This window comes from Onychostruthus taczanowskii, unplaced genomic scaffold (genome assembly GCF_017590055.1).
Source record: "Onychostruthus taczanowskii isolate IOZ18803 unplaced genomic scaffold, ASM1759005v1 scaffold21, whole genome shotgun sequence".
NCBI classification, from domain to species: domain Eukaryota; kingdom Metazoa; phylum Chordata; class Aves; order Passeriformes; family Passeridae; genus Onychostruthus; species Onychostruthus taczanowskii.
The window spans coordinates 12,289,616-12,311,947 of NW_024499351.1; the positions used below are offsets into that span (position 1 = coordinate 12,289,616).

Sequence of the window (22,332 nt, forward strand, 5' to 3'; positions counted from 1 at the left end):
ATCAGACACTCAGAGTCTTTTCCTCTACTGTGTCAAAATACAGCATCAGCAAATGACTATTTTCATCACCTTTAACTAGACACCAGCAACACCTGGGGGCATATGTTAATAGTGTAGCAATGAGATTACGGAGTACTCTGGTAAGGATGGATGAATCTGAGACTGTTTCGAGGATGCAGACCTCAGAAAAGGCCTTCAGAGTAAAAGAGAACTTGAAGCTGCCTCAAAATCCCCTCATTAAACAATATATGCTGTGGGAAGGGTGGATTTTTCTTCTTTGTTCACTGAAATCTGCTTCAGAATGCTCAGGGATTGTTATGACAGAAGTAGCTCATCAGATCTGAAGAATATCAGTTTCTATATTGACCCTGATTTTCTCAGCAATTAATCAAAGGGTTCAAGAAGTTTACACTGCTTTAAGCAGTATGTACAATTTTAAAACTTTAATTTTAAGAATTTTTAAAAAAATCATTAAATAATGTGGAATGTTTATGAGGCCTTTGATGTTCTGCTTACAATTACATTTTAATCAAATCGAATGAAATTTCATTTCATTCATTCATTTCATTCATTCGTTTCATTCATTGAGAAAATGAAATTTGTGAATGAAGAAGATTATTTTCTTTCCATTTGAGAACCTTCATTTTAGACTGAATTTGCTCTAGCTGTATAGTGCCTGACATAATCTAGCAGCTGGTACTTCACATTAAGCAGTGTGACAAATCTTTGAAGAAGGATACTCAGCCTTACTGAAAAGCATCATTGCTCAATTTGGTATGCATAGGTTTAGAAGAGATTTCTAATCAGATTGTCAACAATTCATTGATTTATATATAATTTTATTTTACAGAAGGAGGTGATGATGTTGTCAGAAAGATAAAAAATTTTTACTCGGGTGTTGCAGAAAATGAAGCTATTGCTAAAATAATTGTGATCCTCTCTTCTGCTGGGAATTCTCTAAAAGAAGGAGTTAGCGAAGTTCTGCAAGAGTTTGATAAATATAAGGTGTTGTGGACAGAAGATAAAGATACTAAATTTCAGGTCAGTTCAATGATTATCACTTACAGGACTATTCTTCATTACTCCTATCTTTTGAAATCAGAAAACATTGTGAAAACTCAAGGAAAAAAAAAAGTTGTAGAAAACACATTTACAGCTGAAATTCTTCTTTTATCTTTCTGTAGGAATGGTACTGTATCTGCTAATACAAATTACCAGGTTCCTTGTTCCTCCTCGTTCTTACAGGAGAAGTAATAGCATTTTACTTCTGTGTAAAATAAATGTTTGTGTTTTGGTTTGCCTTTTTGTCCTTCTGTGCCATTCTAGATACTGAAAACCTGGTAGTTGCTTTATTTTGTTTGTGTAACTCTGGATTTTTGTCCACAAAAAACCAACCCTGTTTGATATGAGGTATGTCTCTATGCAAACACAGGTAGCACAGGGAAATAAGAGGAGTTGGAGATACACACCTGCAAGGCCACTGGTATCACAGGGATTTGGTAGGATCGCACTTATGAGTGGAGTGTTGGAATGGAGGGACACAGGCTCTTTACGAAGGCTAGGCAGGGAAAACCAGGTTAGGATCAAAAGGAGAGCAGGGACAGGTGATATTATAGTGGAGATGTGCTACAGGCTGCCTGAGCAGGAGATCCGAGCAGATGAGACTTTCTATAGACAGACAGGAGCATCCTTGCACTCATAAACCCTGATCCTCATGGGGACTTCAACCACTCTGATAGCTGCTGGAGGAGCAACACAGCAGGGCATAAGCAATCCAGGAGGTTCCTGGAATGTGTTGATACTTCTTTGACCAAGTAATGGAAGAGCCAATGATAAGAGGTGCCATACTCTACTTTGTTCTCACCAACAAGGAGGAGTTTGGGGTGGGGAAGGTGAAGCTCAAGGGCAGTTTTATGCTGCAGTGACCATGAAATGGTAGAATTCAAGATGAGTTTTTATGGGTTAAAACCCCACCAATTCATAAGCAGGGCTGAAAATTTCCTGCTAGTCTAATTAAAATCTTAAGTCTAATGTAATTAATGTTACTAGCTTGATCTAGTTACTATTGAGGAATAGGCTACTGCTACAGTGAAACCTTCAATAATAAGGCAGTTAAGTTTTATACACACAGGTTTAATTTCTACATTCTTCCTTTTCCACTATGCTAACTCTTCCACTGCCTCTGGGTACTCTTGGACAGAAGAGTAGAAGTGGGATAAAGCTTTCAGCATTTATTATTTGCCCATGCAGTGTAAGCGTAATCAATACAGGTCTTAAGTAGCATTGCTGAATTGCAGCTTTTCAGAATCACAAAACATTTCTGCCTTTCAGTTCTGCTCAGGCAACTACTTAGAAAATGTGTTTTCTTGTGATTGTTTCTCACATAATTTGGCTTATGAGGTATCTTTCCGTAAGCGTGGGCATGTATATGATCTCTGTTTTCACAAAACAAGTAGGACCTTAATATGTCTTGGTTATCTATTTCTCTGTTGAATTGGAATTTCCCAACAAGGTTGAGTGTTAGTGACAGAGAAATTTATAAACATTCATTTTATGATGTTAGCAAGGCTACAGAAGACTAATACCAAGTATAATAATGGTATACATTTTCAGTAATTACTGAATTACAGTTACAATGTATTTTACCAAAATTATGGAAATGGACATTTGTTGATTGACGTTTTGAACTACACACAGGAATTTTTTGCTACTGGTCCCTCCCTGTCTGAAATTAAAGAAGAAATAGTTCACTACGATACGTTTGAGCAAGAGATGACAAATTTAAAACCTGTTATTCTTCTTGGTCCAATTGAATTGCACACAGGTATGACATTTCCTTATCTTAGTATGTACAGTAAGATAATGAGTAAAATAGTCACACAATAACAGAAGATTCATAATTGAAAGGGACCCACAAGGATCATTAAAGTGCAACTCCTGACCCTGCACGGGACCATCCCCAAGAATGGTACCATGTGTTTGAGAGTATTGTCCAAATCCTTCTTGAACTCTGTCAGACTGGTGCTGTGACCACTTCCCTGGGGTGCCAGTTCCAGCCCAACTATCCTCTGAGTGAAGATCCTTTTCTTAATATCTAGCCTATAAACCTCTTTAAACCTAAATCTAATATCCAACCTAAACCTCCCCTGACACAACATCAAGCCATTCCCTCAGGTCCTGTCACTGGGTATTACAGAAATCAGTGCCGGTCCCTCCTCCTCCCCTCACAAGGAAGGTGTAACTGCAGTGGGATCTCCTCTGTCTCCCCTTCTCCAGGCTGAACAGACCAAGTGCCCTCAGCTGCTCCTCATATGGCTTCCCCTCAATGCCTTTTATCATCTTCACTGACCTCCTTTGGATGTTCTCTAGAAGTTTGGTATCTTTCTTATTTTGTGGTGACCAAAACTGCTCACAGGGCTCAAGGTGGGTCTGCCCCAGTGCAGAGCAGAGCTGGACAATGCCCTCCCTTGCCTGGCTGGTGATGCTGTGCCTGATGCTCCCAGGACATGCTTGGCCCTCCTGGCTGCCAGGGCACTGCTGGCTCATCTTCAGCTTGCTAACAACCAGGAGCCCCAGGTTCCTTTCTGTCCCACTGCTTTCCAGCATCTCATTCCCCAGTCTGTCCCTACATCCAGGGTTTCCCATTCCACGTGCAGAATCCAGCACTTTCCCTTGCTGAACTACACATGGTTGGTGATTGCCCAGCCCTCTGATTTCTCAAGGTCTCTCTGCAGGGCCTCTCTGACTTCAAGTGAGTCAACAGCTCCACCTAGTCTATGAACTTCCTTAGTATTCCTTCCAATTCTATGTCCAAGTCATTTATGAAGGTGTTGAAGAGTCTAAGGTCTACAATGGAGCCTTGTGGAACCCCACTATTGCCAGGTCCCCAGTCTGATGTCACCTCATTCACTACAACCATTGTGTCCAGCCTGTGAGCCAGCTGCTCACCCATCACATGATGTGTTTATCCAGCTGTGTGCTTTGTCCAGAAGGATACTATGAGAGACAGGTTTATTCTTGTAAATATGAAGATATGTATTAAAATATATCTAGACATATTTCAATATTAATAGAAATCACTGAAGAGACCTCAACAACTGTCAGCCAGGGCTCACTCAGATCCTTTTAAGAAATCTGTGATTAAAAAATCCTCCATTCCCCTTACCTTCTCCGCTTGTAAATGTGGACACTAAGTTTTGTCATGAATGAGAAGTTGTTATGGAGGCTTTCCAAAGAGTTAATGAATGTGTATTGACGCTGATTTGGTCATCAATCATGAAACACCTTCTTTGGTACTGGTGAAGACTGGCACTTAACAGTATTAATGTGTTGTTCCCTTTCAGTGTTTGTTTCAGGAGGAGACATGGCTACTTAGTCATCCCCATGTTCAGATCTCTAGCTCTCAGAACATTATGTTCTGAATTAAGCTGTTTATTCTATGGCATTTGTGCCACAGCTGATTGTGCTAAGGATTCCAGTGGCACTTATCCCTTTCACCTCACAGGTTATTACAAGGCTAATACATCTTCTCTTGACCAACTATATGGTTGGTACCTAGTGACAAGTAGAAAATGTGTCCTGCTGCAAATATCAGTGTGGCTGCCTGTCTGATGAGCCACCTTCTTCTTCTGACAGATTAGTTTGATTAGATTAAGAAGTAAAATGTAAAATTTGTCTTGCACATCAGAGAAGCAGAAGATGTCTGCTTTGAAGACTGGAATTCATTTCAGGATCTTGGTGATGTCTTAACCCCATTTCTTTCAGTGAACAAGCAAAAATGTCAGACTGCTGACTGCACATTCTCATCCAGTTTCTGGATGTAGTTTCTTCTTAATGAGACCACTCTGGAAAACTCTATCTATTATTGTGTAGGAAGAGTAGGAAGAAAGAGTGTATCCAAAAGAATATGGATTTTGTTTATGGTTGTGCGTGACCACTGCATCAAAGGGACCCAAGTCCTCTAGGTTACAGAGCAAAGATATTAAATGTCTTTTATTATCTGGTTTCTTGGACTCAGTTTAGGTTTGGGAACTGCTTTCTTGTGATTTACAGATTTTAACTTCTTTAAGGGTGTGGTAATTTTCTTGACTTATCCCTGGGCTTCACAAATAATTTCTTTCATGTTAAATGTCACATTATTAAAGGAGAATCTATATCTGCTGCAAAATTTGTTTTGTGAGCAGAAGTGTTTTATGCTGTTAGTATATTTTGCTTTCTTTTACTAGAGTACAAAATGCTGCCTAATAAAATGCTAATTTTTTCTGAAATAAATTTGAATTCTTGACTCTTCTGTCTCTTCAGTGTTGGTTTGTGATTATATATTAAGTGCATATAACATGATGTGTCACCTTACAGTTTTAGCTGTGAACTATTCCAAGTCCCAGTTTTGAAATCCCAAGATGCCATTTCCTCATTGGGTATAAAGCATTTAAATATCACTCATCTTAATACATTTGGTTAATGTATGTCAAAGCTATTCTCTGAAAATCCACATTAATAAGTAGATTTTTTTTATTTATTCATCTTCTCTATGTGCTCCAGTAGGTAAGCTTACCAATATGTTTTACAGATACCATAATATACAATAAATTAACAGAAATCTATTTAATTATAGTTGAAATTGTTTAAATTGTTTTGAAAGTTTTAAAATGCTGTAATGGAATTCCTTATCTGCTCTTTTGTAATTGCTGATAAAGAACCATATGTGGTGATGTGGGCTTTTTAAAGAAAAAAATGAAGATATGAATTCAGTAATTGTCTTTTATTTTATTGTTTTTTAAAACCAGGACCACTGAAAAAAGCTTTAACAACTGAAGCCAATTCCTGGAAGATGGTCCTCTGTCGTTACTTAAATGAGGAATATAAAGCAAAATTGCTAGACATTGTGTCATTCATGAATGATTACCTAAACAAATTGGCTCGACCTCTGGTTGATTTAGATGATGTCAGATTAGCAATGGAAGCTTTAGCTACCATTCAAGAAAAGAGATCAGATATAGACATCTCTATGGGACCTATTGAAGTAAGATGACTTTTAATTTGTTATACTGTAAAAATGTTATTGTTATTATTAATAATAATATATATAATAATGTCACAGGATAAGATAAACTTGGAACTCTAACAAGTTCACTGTCTTGAAGAAACTAGGCCGAAGATGGGAAACAAAATATTATTTTTTGTTTTTTATATTACAAATTATGAATCAGATAATTTAATAGATTCTGTATTGATACAAAACAGAAAAAATTTCTTTCTGAAATTATAATATAGAAACAATCTAGGAGACAACATGCAGAAATAAGAAGATGAGAACACAAGACAATGGAACACTATGCTCCCTTTTGCTTTTCATTAGCCTTAATCCTCTTACTTTTTCTGTGTGTGTAAACAAACATCTTGATCATCTAACCCCTTGAAATATAGAGAATATTCATGAAACCACACATCACAGTACACTGTCAAAAACTGGCAACATTCTTTTATTTTTTTCTATAAGAAAGAAGCTGAAAGGAGCTAAAGCGAGATCATTTTAAGTATTTGGTATTTACTATCACTCTCTGAAACCGTCAGCTTAATAGAACAAATAATTAATTAAATTATGTAGAGGTAAACTGTGGAAATACAGCTGCCTTCTTAAGTGTGTATCAAGTATGTTAGAAAGTCTTAGCCTTACACCAAATAGAAGAAAATGAACAATAATTTAAACGTTTAAAGTAAGATTCACATCTACTTAATGTTCTTAGTCTGTCTTCGGGATATGACAATCATACTCATAGCTGTTAAATAAAGCAAGCAAGAGGAACTGAGTTCATCACTGTCTCCTTGCTAGGTTTTACATGTGTAGGAAATAATGCAAACTTTGTAAATAAATAAAAGGTATTAAAAGATGAAGTATTAACATTTTGTTGTTTATTATTATTATCGTGCTTCTGCCACTTTAAGATGAATATTTAAGATAATGATCTTTCCCAAACTACTTAAATTTCTCATATCTTGTGAACATTTTTTCCTTTCCAGATTAATGTAATGGGTTCTGTCAATGTCAGTAGGGCTAGTCATGTTAACAAGTCACCCTTAGATCCTTTTTCTCGAAGAGATGAATAACCCTAGACACCAGTGCAGGCTGGGTAAAAATCAGCTTTGCAGTAAAAGAATTAAGTTCCTTTTTGAAAGTACAGCAAAGTGAACATAAGCCAGAAAAGTGCCCTTGCAACAAAGGGGTTTAAGGGTCTCCTGGGCCTTCTACAGGTTGTATTGCCAGCAGGTTGAGGGACATGATTCCCTCTGCTCTGCGATATGAGATTTATCTGGAGTGCTGTGTCCAGTGCTGGGCTTCCCATTACAAGACAGACATGGACATACTGGAGTGAGTCTGGCAAATGATGAATAAAATATGAAAATGAACTTATTTTTAAATAATGCAGTTTGTGTAGGAGGAAGATCATAAAGCAGAAGGTAAGCAAAAAAATTGCAGATGAGAAAAAACAATGAGAAAGGTTCATTCCATTACAGATGCATGTTCATATATTTGACAGTTTGGCAAACTTAGCAAAAAAGGTTTTATAGACAATATGGCAAAATAATTATAGATGTGTAACTTAGTGTGCACAGTTATTCAGAGTTAGGGAAAATTCACCAAATTCTGCATTCAGGTGGATTGTAGATAAGTGGAATAAAATACCATAGACATGATAAAATTTTATATTTTCTGATACTAAATCTATGGTGTTTGTATATGTTCTCCTAGTATTTCATCCAAGCCATCTTTGAAGAAATAGTTTTTGATATTGTTGCCTAGTTCTTCATTCCTCATCCTTATTAGAAAAAAACCAAACCAAAACAGTTATGCCTAAAATATAAGAACAGATTTTCTTTGAAATGTTTCTTACAAATTTGGTCTGTGTTTCCTCAAATGAACTTATAATACATTCCTAAGTTAAATTTTTTTTTTTCATCTAGGAAGCCTATGCCATTTTGAATACATATAATGTGGAAATTACGAAGGAGGAATCAGATGGTGTTGATTCAATGAGATATATTTATAAAAAATTAAAAGCCCAAGCTGTAAGTACATGAAATTATGTTATTTTCCATTTGTGGAAAACATTTTAATTTCTTCAGGTCATAAATGAGAGTGTGAGACTGATTGTCCATCCTCTCTGAGTTCTCACTCTTGACATCAGTTGTGCAGTAGTGTCTTAATCTACTATTAGTAGGTTCATTGTCTAATTTTATTTTTGTAGATAGCTTTGATATTGTAGCTTTTAGATATATGTATAAAACCTGCAAGAAAATGCTGTTTCTGCTCTCTCTCATTTCCAGTTTTTGCATCATTCTTGTCTGATCAGGGAGTTTATTACCTTTAAGTTACATTTTTCTAAGAATTGCATACTCTGCCAGTGCCCTTACCCCTAAGCAGAGATTGTACATTCAGCTTTATGATTTAGGACAGTCTTATGCCTCAAAAACTGTTTACTGAGTATTTTATGTAATGAAGGCATATAGATGGAAATATGTAGATATTTTGTTGCATCTATTAAGTTACTTCCTCTTCCATAGGTTAATCACTCAGGAATGGACTCAAGAGTACATTTTACATTTTTGTGCAGCTCTTGGTTATTTCTTTCAAAATTTTGATCAAAGAAAAAGAAGTTTGTTAAAGAGAAGGCGGAGCTCTATGTGAGGAAGATGACTCTATTAGTCTGGAGTTTGAGGTTTTATGGAGGGAGGAAAGGAAGAGAATAGGATCTTGTTCCACCACCTCCTTGTAAAGAAATACATTCCTTTAAAGGCCAATGCAAGATTTTTTTATGGTTTTTGGTTGAGGTGGTTTGGTTTATCTCTCACCTTTCCTCTCAAAAATTGAATATAGCACCATAAAGGGGAAAAAATGTATTTAGCTTCAAATAATCTACTTTTGTTCAAAAAATTGAGACATTTTATTCATAATTTTGATTTATATCTAACTCAAATATCTGTTACTGATTCTTACAGAAATAACTTTTCTTTTAATCTTTTTTTATGTCAGATTGTAGTTCAAGATGAGTTGGTTGAAGTTCAGCCGAAGTTCAAGAGTGAGTTGCTAGAAGCAGTTTCAGTTTTTCGGGAGGATGTGTCATGCTTTGAAACAGCATATGAAACGGTAAATGAATTTAGTACTATTTTGGTTTGCAGGATTTAGGTGCCAGAATTTTATTCTGCTCAGCTACTGATGTTGGATGCCATGGTTGCTAAGCAGTCATCACTGTAGGTCAAACTTTTCAGTATGAAGAAATGCGCACAACTCTATAAAGAAAGAAAAGAAGTACTTGTGATGCATCTTGTAATGGAATTGTGATTATAAATTACAAATTAATTTAGAAATAGTAGTACATGTTGTGGCATCTTTGTTCACACATCAGCATTAAAAAGGACCACTGTCCTGGTTTTGTTATTTTCAGCAAAATAAGGAAGTATGAAAAGTTAGAGCCTAATCTTATTAAGTTCAATTAAGGTAAGGGTTTTTCAATTCCATAGAAGTTACGTTTTCTTAGATTTACCACTGTAAGTATTGAATTACCAAGCTACATGACTTGACTGGAATTTGACTAATAAAAATGTGTATTCTGTAATGGTCTGTAAATATAGAGTGGCTTTCAGTCACTTTGAGAATTAATATTCCATTTTTGTTAATTGTTTATTTGATAGGAAGGGCCTATGGTTCCAAACATTCCACCTCAGGAAGCCAGTAAGAGGCTGCAGATCTTTCAGGTGAGAAAGTAAACTGTTGAATTTGCAACTAATTAATTAAATTTGCTCTTGATAATTAATTAAATTTGCTCTTGTTTCCAAATTATAATTTGGATGTTACTTATAATATTATGTTACCTGTAGTTTGTCTCACACAATGTTTTCCTTAATGTGGAAGGATTGATTGATTGACTGATCTGTAACCTTTCTTCACTCTTCATATTTTGTGAGGAGAAATTGTCAATTTGAAGTAATAAAAGCAGTAAAATAGGAAAGAGTCAATTATGACACCTTGATAATGGCTGAAAATAAGCCAGGTTACAAAGCTGTCATGAGCCAATTTTGTAATCTTTTAAAGATCACATTTTTCATTAGATAGCTGTCTTTCAACTTGTTATGAACCTTAATTCATAGGTCCAGGAGCAGTATTTTCTCTAGTTTTAATTCTTTTTTTCTGCAAGTTATAGTAACTTGAACAGTACTTTTGTCAGTCTAAAATATTGTATAGATTGTATAAAGTAAATTTTGAGTCTGTGAAAAGAAATGAGTGAGTAAGAGAAGGTGCTTAACACTTCTAATGCATCTAATATGTACTGAAAATTGAATGACTCTGGTTATATTTGCTGTGTTTCTTATTTTCCCAAGAGAATGCCCTGTACTTTTGGATACTAGTTGCGAAAATCATTCTTCTTTCCATTTTTCTGTGGTGATCATATTCTTTTGGACAGCAGTTAGACTTTAAAAGTATTTGTGTTATTTGGCACTCTGGTGTTTTTCTTCAAGCTAGATATTTGTTTAGATCAAAAATATTTTCAGATATTTTGCATATACTTCTAATAGACTTAGTAGAAGTTTGAAACAGTTCAATGATTGTATTTTAGATAATTTAAAGTTAAAATTAATAAACTTGTATTTTCATTTGGTCTGTATGAAACACAACCTAATCAGGCTAACTTTGAGGAGCTGTGGAGAAAGTTTATCACATACTCGTCTGGTGAACGGTTGTTTGGATTGCCTGTCACAGAGTATGACATTTTGCATAAAGTCAGGTAACTGTGGAAATATCATTGCCTTAAGGATATTATTAAGTATGTTAGAAAGTCTTTGACTTACACCAAAGGCAGAAATATTGCAATATGCAAGTTTTCCATTGCCTTGAATAAATAAATAAGTTTTTTTTTCTGTTCTAATGAATTTGTTTATTCTAATTTGTTAATGTTGAATTTGTTAATTTTGAAAAAATGAATTATTTATTATTGTAACAGAATGATACCACATTATTTTACTGCGTATAAATACTATATAATGCAGCAATATGCCCTGTTCTAGACTTAAATAGAAGTAAAAAAAAAAATTTATATATTAAGATATGGTAGAAAGTGAGGAAGAAAATATAAGGAGAGATAATTCTAGTGTGATAGAAGAAAAATTTAACTACAGCTTTTATAAAAGTCTGAATTATTTGAGCAGATGTACAAATGATGATCAGATTCTAAAGTTTTTGCTCCAGTCATTTCAATAGTTTGATGATGATTCATACCAGAGGAGGATCTCACTGTTTCTGTCTGGTTTTAGATCAGAGTTTCAGTTCAGATTCAGTGAGTGCATCTAAGTAATTGACAGGTTTTTTCTACCTGCCATGCTCTGCTTTGCCCTGCAGAGCCAGCTCAGGGCAGATGACCTATGTTTCTTTTGGACTAACGGGGGTTTTGGAGAACCAGGAAAAAGCAAAACTTCCTCCAGATATATTTAGTGTGGATGTTAGGTCCTTAGCACAAAGTATCTGCCCTTTTTTGTGGATTCTTTTTGATGAAGTATTCTTTTCTACATTAAAAAACATACTCTAATTGTCTACCCCTATTTTTTGTATTATTATTTCTTATATCATATATTTAAATACTGTGTGGTATCCAGAGAGTGGATTGAAATTATTGGCATAATTGCTTCTTTTTTTCCAGGAAGGAGATAGGCTTGCTTCAGAAATTGTATGGATTATATGATACTGTAATAAGCACTATTGATGGTTACTATGACATACTTTGGACAGAGATAGATATTGAAAAAATCACTAATGAACTTATGGATTATCAAACCAGGTATGTTTAACGTATGAATAGTAACAGATGTTAAGTGCATTAAGATTTAGGTGAGTTCAGCAAAGCCATTTATATATTTATCAAAACCTTATCAAAAAACATGAATAAGGTTTGTTGTAAAGAGTAAGATTATTCAAGAAGGAATGAATTAACACCATACTTCTAGTTAAGCAGCCTTTTTCCTGTAGCTTTGATAACTGAAGGGCATGCGATCTGTCGAAGTGCTGATCTCATTAGCTAAACCAGCCCAAAGGTTAGGAGGACTGAAATTTTATTTGTAAAAGTCAAGTTCTTCAGCTGGGATGATTAGCCCATTGATTTTAAGTTTTGCATCCAAGAATAATGGGCACAAAATTCTTTCTCCCTCAGAGAAAGGCAGGCAGATGTTGAACATCCAGTTTGACATCAAGCGGGGACCTAGCCAACACGAACATACTGACAACCACCCAGCACTGACATAGCTCTAAGCCACACACATGCTGCTGTATTGTTCCTGATTACTGAGAATATGAAATCATATGAGTGGGAGGTAGAGAAATATGTGTTCATGGATGTAAAACCAAAGATTTATTGTTTTTCCTCATAAGGATATACTTTACCATGTGCAGTAGGGTATTCCTGTGGTAGGTTCTTGGTGTGTTGGCTCTTTAAAAGTGTGGTCAAAGAGGTAGATATTTATTTAACTGTTCTCAGGCTTTTTTCCACACTAGAAATATGTAGTTTTCATTAGTGAATGGTTTCAGAACTATTAACCAAAAGTGGAGAAGGCAGTCATGTTTATCTCATTTTCATGTCTTTCTCCAAATTGGTGTGTAAGTGCCTTGTCTATTGAATTGAAGTAAATGTTATATTTGTACAATGATTTAATATGTGAAATGTAACTAATTTAACTAATATTTTTCTTTGTTTTTTTTTTTTCTTTTCCAATAAAGAGTTTCTGATGATAAGCAGGAGATAACTATGTTTTAACAGAAACTACAGTATTTTTTATTTCCTTTATTTTCAGGGAAAATATCAGTGTTTGACACTATTAAATATTGTGATTTTAAGTAGGGCATTTGTATTAGTTTTTCCTAAACAGATAGGCTAGCTAACATAGGAAATGTTGACCTTAATACAACCCACTTCATATCTCCTTGTTTGAACTCTTGATTGAACAATTCTATTTTTGACAGAAGGGACATTTACTACTGTATCACTTTAATTTAACTGCAGGTGCCGTAGACTACCTAAAGGTCTCCACCACTGGCAAGCATTTTCAGATCTCAAGAAAAGAATTGAGGATTTTATCGAGTGTTGTTCTTTGCTGGAAATGATGTCTGACAAAGCAATGAAGCAAAGACACTGGGATCGTATTTCTGAAACAACAGGGCATCCTTTTGATGTAGAATCTGAGACCTTTTGCCTTCGAAACATCATGGAAGCACCAATTCTTCAAAATAAAGAAGATATTGAGGTAGGTACATATGTCTTTCCCCTCCCTGTTCCTTTTCTATTGTCAGCAAAAATAATGTGATTGCTTACAAAACGGTTACTCTCTTTTAAAATAATTACCTCATTACATTCTTTGACTCTCAATCAGACCACACTGGTTTAAAACAATCTGTGTTTTATTTAGAAGCTCTTATCAATGTGAGCAAATGTAGAGGTAGCAGCTGGAATCTCTAGACCCTTGTTTTTAGATAATCTCTTCCTCCTCCCATTATTTTTTATGATTTTCTTATCTCTTTTTAAGCAGAAAAAAATCCTCAAACAAAACTTTAAATGGTCATGGTCACCCAAATTTTACCTCTGTTGTTGCTTTATAGTTTTGTAGGTAAATCAGAAATTTAAATGAGGACTTCATGCTTAAGAATATCTAATATTACAACATTTTCTAGATTATTAGAAGTAATCTTTTGATTATTCTGCCTTCTTTTGAAGCACACAGCTTCAAAAAAAAAGACAAAACCAAAAGAAAACTACCACCCTCTAACTTGTGAAAACTCAGTGGAGTTTCCATTTTTCATATGGTAAATACGTATGCAAAAACTTATTATATCTATACTTGATTTATATGGAAGCATTCCAAGGTGATCTGGTTAATTTTTAATTAAGCTCTGATTTGAATAGATTGTTGGACTTGACCTTTCCAACTTAAACTATTCTTAGATTTTGTGATTCTATAAACTGAAATGTGGTAAGAGTCAGAGTTCATCTGGTGACGAGTCTAATCACTACCCCTCCTCAGCCTTGCAAAAGTTATGATCCAAAAATCTTGTTTACACAGAAATAACAAAATGTGAAGCCACAGAAAATACATATCCATCCATTTCCATAAGTGATTTTTTCAGGTATCCATACAAGTAATTTGAGTGAGTAACATTCATAGTATGATATTTGCATTTTTTAATATTCTATGATTGGATGTGCAGTATTAGGAAATTCATTTCACAAGACTGGAGAGCCTAAAAAGGGGTTCTTTCTTTGCAGGATATATGCATATCTGCTATGAAGGAAAAGGATATAGAAGCCAAACTGCATCAAGTGGCTGAAATCTGGGGAGCCCAAAATCTGAGCTTTTCACAGTTCAAAGCAAGAGGAGAGTTACTATTAAAGGGAATTGAATCAGCAGAAATTATGATATTGATGGAGGACAGTTTAATGATTCTGGATTCTCTACTGTCCAATAGGTACTTGGCATTGTTCATGTATGGCATTTTCAGAAATACACTGCAATAGTAACAATACTATTATTGAGCTAAATTAACAGTAAATTTGAATTAAATGTTTTTTTTTAATGAAACAAAATATTACAAGGCCTAATGAAAAACCTCCATATGAGAAAGACTTCAATAAATATTCAATTAAGACAATGTCCATCTCAGTATACTTGAATGTAACCAAGCTGCTAAAATCTTTCTATAATGTTGTTCTTGTTCTAAGTGAAACAAGAGCTAGTTTGTTATGGGTTTGGGGATTTTTCACCATTGTAAGTATTTATTTTATAATAGCTTTATTTAGAATTAAATAGTTTATACTCCTCTCCACTTATAGATACAATACGGCATTTAAAAAGCAAATTCAGAACTGGGTTTCTAAACTAAGCAACTCTTCACATATAATTGAAGAATGGCTGGTTGTGCAGAACCTCTGGATTTATCTTGAAGCTGTTTTTGTAGCAGGAGATATTGCAAAAGAGTTACCCCAGGTAAACTTTACAATGCTTGCCTAATATTGTATACTGAAAGCTTTCTGTGCAATAATTTTCAACAGATCATGCTTTGGTTTTTCTATATATAGGAAGCAAAGCGTTTTCAGAATATTGACAAATCATGGGTAAAAATAATGCAACGAGCTCATGAAAACCCAAATGTAGTTGCCTGCTGTGTTGGAGATGATACTATGGAGCAACTTCTCCCTTATTTACATGAACAGTTGGAAGTATGTCAGAAATCACTTACAGGGTATGAATTGTTCAATTTTTACTGCTTTACTATATTGTAAATCATTTCTATGAACCATTAATTGTATTTCAGTCTTACTTACACCCCTATATAGAAAAAATTACAACCTGAAATGGTTTAATAAAAATCTTGTTCAATTTTAAAGATATTTAGAGAAGAAAAGACTGCTGTTTCCAAGATTCTTTTTTATTTCTGATCCTGCACTTGTTGAAATTCTTGGACAAGCAAGTGATTCTCATACAATTCAGGTATAAACTTAATGATTTTTTTCTACTTATAAAAAAAAAATAGAACACAGAGAAGCATTTAATAAAATGGGATGCAAACATTTTCTTTATAAAAAGTTTGATTGAGAAATAATTTGGTTTCTTGCTCTTGACTCTTTAAAAATATGTGAAATGGATACCTTTAATTCAAAACAATCTTCAGAATTCAGAACACTAGAACATGGTTTGATCAAGTGATTTACTGGTGGTTCCTTTCCCAGCTAAACTAATAAAAGGATCCTGTGAGGCTTTCCTGCTTTGCATATTGCAAAATTCTTCCAGCTAGTCTGGATTATTACTGAAGGTCAGTTAAAATAAGCCAGTTGATCTCTGCTGGATTATCCCTGCAAGCTGTGAAAATAGAGTAGACAGAGATAAAATTCTACACAAACGTTTCTGTAATTGCTACCTACGGAGGGTCAGAAATTAATCTGTAAGTTCAGATGAATTTTGCAGGATAACCTTATTTTTGGGGTTTTTTTCTGTTTGCTAATACTAAATATTTACTTTTAATAACTCCCGAATTATCCTTACAGCCACATCTGACTTCCATATCTGACAACATAAATGAAGTAGAGTTTCATGCAAAGGATTATGATCGTATACTGGCAGTCATATCAAGAGAAGGAGAAAAAATATCAGTAATTATCTGATTTCTTTTTTCTAGAAACATTAATAGATAAATAATTTTATTATTGAACATATAAGATGTGTCAAGGTGAATTACTGTTAATTACAAATAAATATTTCAAGGATTTTTGTTAACAAGACTAGAATATGTCTTCATGAAATAAATTGTTTGGATATGAATTGAAGTAAAATCTGTAGCTGTCATGAATAGAAATTTATTAACTATGTAGTAACTCATATTCTTGAGCAGAATGTTGGTAAATATGTTCTATTTTATACATTTACTTTCATTATTTTTACAGCTGGACACTCCAGTGGTTGCAAAAGGACCAGTAGAAATTTGGTTGAAGAGTTTATTGCAAATGCAGCAGAAGTCATTGCATGGCATAATTAGGGCAGCATTTTACCAAATTAGTGACCCAGGATATCAGTTGTTGAATTTTCTTAATCAGTTCCCAGCACAGGTAAGAATATGAGATGTGGATGTGTGTCTGCAGTCTGGTTTGTGTCTGGGGGCAGGTGGAAGGTAAGGAGCACGTGGGATTTCCTGTATGAGGAAGTTTTCATAGAAGAAACAAGGGGAAGGATCTGGTCAGCAGAAGGTAATCCTAAATCACTTTGATTTTGATACCTGGTATATAGCATCATATTTTTTTGCCATCTGCTTTAAATTTAGTTTTTTTCAGTTCTCTTGGAGAATATAAAGTAGGGCTTATATTTTCTGTAATGGATTTTTAATCCCTTTCAGCTGCAAATAAAATTGCATGTGTAGATTGAGCTATCTCATAATTTAAGATTGTAAGAGCTATGATTATGATTATTTTTCGCATAATTTACAATATTTACCTCATAGTTCATATATTTGTAACTATGATAATGCAGTCATAGTACAAGGCTATGTTGAAAGATTCTAGAAACTCCTCCATCTTACTGATAATTCATAAATTTCATTTAAAATTATTGAACTGTTTCCCATTCTGTATGAATTCTGAATCTGTAGTTTGCTGACTGGTACAGTGCTGGGTGTAATTTTTAATAAAAATTCTACAGATATTAAAACTAGCTATTATGTTGCTATTTTTTTAAAAAATCAATACATTTAAATATTTAATAGAATTATCCTAAAGCTCTATTTATTATGTAATTTGGTATTGTCTCAGCAGTGTTTATTTGAAATTTTTTCCTACCTTAAACAAATAAGGACTGTCTTGTTTCATGTCAGACATTTTGATGTGGTTTTACAACCATCTGCAAAGATCTTTTCTCACATCTTGCTGATTTCTTATGCAAGAAAGAAGATCTTGCTGAGTTCTTATGTTCAAGAAATTGTGTTGGAAGGGTTTGGCCAAGGAAACAAAGAAAAGCTGTGTTACAGATGGAGTTGGGCAAAATACTGACAAGTTAAATGTTTTCTTCAAACTGCCTTTTTTCCTGGCTCAGAAACTGCAGTTATAGATAGCATGATTGTCACATCCAAATATTAGTGTTATTTATTTTTTGTTTTCCTTTGAATAATTGGTCATTCTAAAATTTGTCTTTTTTAGACTCTATGTATGATAGCTCACCATTTAAAATAATGAGGCTGTCTTCCAATACACAAACTTGTAACCATGAACTCACTACAGTTATAGGGAGCCAAAAAAGTAGGAAGAGATGATTACTAAAATTTTTAGGGCTTGGTGCTTTGTGAATATAAAAATGTGGGTAATAAAGGGATACAGGGATTGTCTGTCATTTTTTGTTGTGGGTGTTGTAAATCAAAACCAATCTGAAACAGTAATTTATGTACAACATCCTATAACTCTTTAGATTTATGTGGAAGCAAAATAACTTGTAGTTCAATGTGCTCTAGGCTTTACTCTGGGCATGACAGAATGTTAGAAGGCAAACCATCCCATGTTCAGTGAAAATTCCCAGCAATTTAATGTTCTTTAATTAGTTACAAATTGGCAATGGAAAATTTTCAGGTCGTCTTCCCCCAGAGCCAGTTTAGGTCTGTATTACTGGAGTCCTCTAAAGGATTAGAAGGGAAACTGACAATAGTCCTTAGTTTAAGTGTATCTCACTATGTGACAAATTTTAATAAAATTTGAAATGCTTTCTCAGCAGGTTGTGCAGCAGAGCCAATTAATTCAACCAAGGTGACCTGGTGGGATAGAGTCATGTTGGATGTAGTGATATTTTGGAACTGTCTACACCATAATTTATGATTCCTGTTATAACTAAGCCTTCTGTAACACAGCTAGAGTTCAACAAGTGATGAGTTTGTATATTTTTCATGTATTACATTTTTAGGTTGGATTACTGGGAATTCAAATATTGTGGACACGTGATGGAGAAGAAGCTCTACGCAATGCTAAGGATGACAAAAAAATCATGGATGTAACCAATGCTAGATTTCTGGATATTCTGAATACATTGATTGGCCAGACCACACAGGATCTTTCCAAGTTTGAGAGAGTGAAATTTGAAACACTTATTACCATACATGTGCATCAGCGTGATATTTTTGATGACTTGGTATAGATTTTGATTTCTGACAACTAAATGCATTTTCTATCATAATGCTCTTTCTTATATGTGGTAGCTACAATTACATGTGTATGCATATGTAAGAGATGTCCATAATCTCACCACAGTAAAAATAATACAATTTTGCTTAAAATAAAGTAACATTAGTTCTGTCGACTAAATATTTTTGCCAAATGTTTACACTTTTCCTAGAATATTTAAATTTTACATGTCTTCCTATAGAGTTTTGTTTTGTTTTTTTTTTTTGGTAGACAAAACAAAGTATTTCCTTTCTTTGGAAAAAGTTGGACTACTCTTAATTACATAACTTAAGAAGCTGAGACTGCTGAGGGTAACTGTAGCATCATTTCCTCATGACTACAGAATCTCAGCTGGCACACGGCTGCACGTTCCTAAGGAGACTACATAGAACTCAAACAAACAACCCACTAAAATCAGCAGATGCAATCCTACACTTGAACTTTGGGGACTGTGCTAAATTGTTACCGTTCCTTCATTCTTTGGGGAATGGCATCCTTCAACACTGTCCCTCACATATTTCCAGAGGCTGTTTAGGTTATACAGCATTTTCTTCTCTGCCTCAGTCACATCCTTTCCTCATCACACCCTTTGCTGCAATGTGTTTGGAGGATCTAGCAGTATGCTATTTGCATTTCTCACTTGGAAAGTGCACTGCCCTACCAGAGCAGTTTCAGATTTATTTGACAACACAGATGTTGGGATGATTAGGTTAAGCCGTCAGGAGGTTTTTTAATATCAGTTTAGCATGCATCCTAACATGTTATATCATGCTTATTGTATATAAGTTTACTTACACAGGAACTAAGTAATCACTCATTATTCACATACAAATAAGCATTTTATCACAGTTGGTAAAGGCAGTATGTGTAGATGCTTGGTTATAACACATACTTTTACTTTCTTTTAAGGTAAAAATGAACATCAAATCACCAACTGATTTTGAGTGGTTAAAGCAGTCTAGATTCTACTATAAAGAGGATTATGATCAAGTCATCGTAGGAATTACAGATGTTGATTTTATTTACCAAAATGAATTTCTGGGTTGCACTGATCGTCTGGTTATAACACCTCTTACAGACAGGTTAGAAAAGCAATTATAGATAAGGAATACTTTTAATATCTATAGTGTTTATTTAATATTTATTTCTAAAGAGATACACTCTGAGTTAAGTACAGTGTGGACTGAAAGCATTCTCATACATTTGCTTAATATACTCATTTAGAAAAGGTAAAATAGAGTCTTGCTACTCTGTACACTTACTAATTCCTTTATATCTGCCTTCATCACAGTCTTAAAAATAACATTTAATAACAGAAATTCATTGTTTTAAGGTTATATAGTAACATATAGTTTAGCAGTATACTGAAGAGAAGTTTAGGTCAAATATTTCAAATTTTGTAATAAGAGATTCTATGACTTCTTTGAAAGTCTAAGAACAAGCTGTGTGCACTCAACTTTCTTCTTCTGTAACCAAGCAAATAAATGGTCATTTTGTTTCAAATGTGGCTTAACAAAGAACTGTATTTCCTTTTTCCTCTTGGGAATATCTTTGCTTCCTTCCTTGTCCAAATTATTTCTCCCTTCGATCCTTTCTTGAGATATCATTTTAAACCAAATGAAAAAGTAGAAGACCAAGAGATACTTCACTTGCAAAAATATCCCTTCGAGGAATAAAAACTACTTTCAATCTACAATCATTTACTTTGATATCTGTGTGGTGTATGTGCTTCTATGACTTTTTAAATACCTTTATTTCTCCAGAAGAGGTAGAGCTGCTATTGTGACAATATAGAAAGTTCAGTAGATTTCTGCAGTGAACTGTATTGCCCTCAGTAACTGAGTATTTTTGATGTAAAATTGTTAAACTCTACCCCAAAATTGATTGAAGTAGAATGGCAAAGAGAAAGCCTTCCTGTCACTTCGGAGCTCCTTATTGTATAGAAAGCAAGAAAGTTCCTGCAGTGCAAGTTGGGCATAATAAATTACAGTGATTCAAACTAAATTGAGGAACCAGTTACTTATAAAACTCTGTTCAATTATGGATTAAAACCAGAAATGCTTCATTTAGAATGTGTCCAAACTGTGTTGATTTGACAGTGAAGATACTCCATTGCTTAATTCCTTTAGCATTACTCTTCTATGCCTTGCCATGAATGAAAGTCATAACTAAGGTTCATGTATAAGTAAAACTGTAATCTAGACCTTTTAAGACTTAAAAAAGGGGGAAAACCTTTGGGTTCTTTTTTTCGTAGAATTTTAACTATTTCTTATGCATAGCCTGGGAAGGGGCCATGCATATATCCTTATTCTTTAACTCTTGGGGATTTAGTCAAAGGTAACATAATTAAATGTATACAGGTTAGTATGCTGCAAAATATGATGGCATAGCAGAATTCAACAGCAGAATGTGCTCTTTACAGCTGCCAGAAAAGTTAATGAGAAATACCTTTTTGGGATGTACATTGATTTTTTTTTGCTTGTTAACACCAGGGCTTGTTTCTTTTGTTGTTTGTTTGATTTGTTGGGTTTTTTTTTTCTTTTATAAGTAGTGTTTAAATGTTATATTTTGTGCCTTTTACCTTTCTGAACTTCTTGCACTGAAATCCATGGGATTGCTTTATGAAGAAGTAACATTTCAACATAGGGGCTGTAAAATCTATTACATAATTTGATCTGTATTTTATATATATATGCATTTATATATTTAATATAATTTAAGAGATTGACATCAATTTATATTTGTAGGTGCTATATAACTTTAGCACAAGCTTTGGGAATGAACATGGGAGGAGCTCCAGCAGGACCAGCTGGAACTGGTAAAACAGAAACAACGAAAGACATGGGAAAGGCTCTGGGAAAATACGTAGTAGTCTTTAACTGCTCTGATCAAATGGACTTTAGAGGTTTGGGCAGGATTTTCAAAGGTAAGATTTCTTCCTGTAGGATGGAGGAGGCTTCCACAGGTCATTTAGCAGGTGCAGGTAGAGCAGGGTGCTCACTCAGTACCTTATTTGTTTTGGGTTTTGACTGTCTCCAGGGATGGATATTCTGCAACACCTCTGCTCAAGTGTTTTGATCATTCTCATCACATTTTTTATCCTTCCTCTGGCTTGGAATCTTCCACATTGAAACACATGTCCATTGTCTTCTCTTCTTCCTCTGCACCTCTGAAAGAAGCCTGACTCTCAGTGCTTCCTGTTATCTAGCTCTCAACAGCCATAGGCTTTTCCCTTTGCTTTCTCTTCAGGCTCAGCAAATGCTGTTCTCTCAGCCTCTCCCACTGTGTCATGTCCTCCCTCCAGGCACTGACGATCACAGCAACCCCTGGGTGCACTCGTGCAAATGTACCAATGTCTCTCCCCTACTGGGAAACCCCAAAGTGAGCATGGTACTCCAGCTGCTGCCTCACAAGTGCTGAGTAGAGGTGAACACTGATATGCCTCACCCTGCCCACCACGCTCTTGCCCAGTATGCAGCTGGCTTCCCTTGCTGCAAGGGCATAGTTCTGATTCATGCTTAATTAGCTGGTAAATGGACCAGCGCGTCATTTTCTGCAGAACTGCTTTGCAATGCAGTCAGCACAGAGCTTGTACTGCTGCATGGGGTTA

General features: G+C 34.7%; 1 protein-coding gene across 1 annotated transcript in view; it reads left to right on the forward strand.

Moving 5' to 3' along the window:
* DNAH8 (dynein axonemal heavy chain 8) overlaps window positions 1-22,332 on the forward strand; it is a 116,221-nt gene that overhangs the window by 31,651 nt on the left and 62,238 nt on the right. Inside the window, exons 27-44 of the mRNA XM_041404276.1 lie at window positions 851-1,041; window positions 2,698-2,824; window positions 5,787-6,022; window positions 7,963-8,067; window positions 9,032-9,145; window positions 9,691-9,753; window positions 10,681-10,781; window positions 11,691-11,828; window positions 13,044-13,284; window positions 14,301-14,500; window positions 14,865-15,018; window positions 15,111-15,274; window positions 15,420-15,522; window positions 16,077-16,181; window positions 16,473-16,634; window positions 18,466-18,690; window positions 19,632-19,804; window positions 21,470-21,648. Coding sequence (XP_041260210.1) covers window positions 851-1,041; window positions 2,698-2,824; window positions 5,787-6,022; window positions 7,963-8,067; window positions 9,032-9,145; window positions 9,691-9,753; window positions 10,681-10,781; window positions 11,691-11,828; window positions 13,044-13,284; window positions 14,301-14,500; window positions 14,865-15,018; window positions 15,111-15,274; window positions 15,420-15,522; window positions 16,077-16,181; window positions 16,473-16,634; window positions 18,466-18,690; window positions 19,632-19,804; window positions 21,470-21,648 — 2,781 coding nt within the window. The remainder of the gene's footprint in view (window positions 1-850; window positions 1,042-2,697; window positions 2,825-5,786; window positions 6,023-7,962; window positions 8,068-9,031; window positions 9,146-9,690; window positions 9,754-10,680; window positions 10,782-11,690; window positions 11,829-13,043; window positions 13,285-14,300; window positions 14,501-14,864; window positions 15,019-15,110; window positions 15,275-15,419; window positions 15,523-16,076; window positions 16,182-16,472; window positions 16,635-18,465; window positions 18,691-19,631; window positions 19,805-21,469; window positions 21,649-22,332) is intronic.